The 371-nt window shown below is 45.8% G+C and overlaps 1 protein-coding gene across 1 annotated transcript in view; it reads left to right on the top strand.

Annotated features, from left to right (window-relative positions):
* The window catches only part of LOC119591387, a gene marked incomplete in the record, with an annotated part of 32034 nt that overhangs the window by 27845 nt on the left and 3818 nt on the right, over positions 1-371 (top strand). Inside the window, 1 exon segment of the mRNA XM_037940126.1 lies at positions 217-326. Within this exon segment, the coding sequence (XP_037796054.1) occupies positions 217-326 (110 nt within the window).

Here is a 371-nt window from a genome sequence, read left to right as displayed (position 1 = left end):
TTATCCGTTTCACATCTTGTATCAGTATTTCCTACTCTGAAGTTATGCCTTCAGTTTCTTGAGTTCACACAACCAGAAAAAATACCTGTTCGTCCACAAATCTCTGTCTTTAGGTCTTTCTTTCCTTCTCTGAAAGAGAGACCTAATGTGACTGAGAAGAAGCTTTGGTTTGGCTTCAACACGGGGGAAAGCAAGTGACTAAATCTGGCGTTGCAGGTGCTCTCTGGGGGCGAGTACTCGGCAGTGGCCTTCGGAGGACTATTCGTCACCTGCAGCAAGAATACGCAGGGATGCTCTGTGACCGTTAGCGGGAAATACTTTGGAAGGTAAAAACAGGTCGTAGTATTGCGCTTCAATTTCTAGCCGTCTGA

The sequence above is a fragment of the Penaeus monodon genome, chromosome 28 (assembly GCF_015228065.2).
Source record: "Penaeus monodon isolate SGIC_2016 chromosome 28, NSTDA_Pmon_1, whole genome shotgun sequence".
NCBI lineage: Eukaryota > Metazoa > Arthropoda > Malacostraca > Decapoda > Penaeidae > Penaeus > Penaeus monodon.
This window is presented reverse-complemented; position numbering and strand designations above follow the sequence as displayed.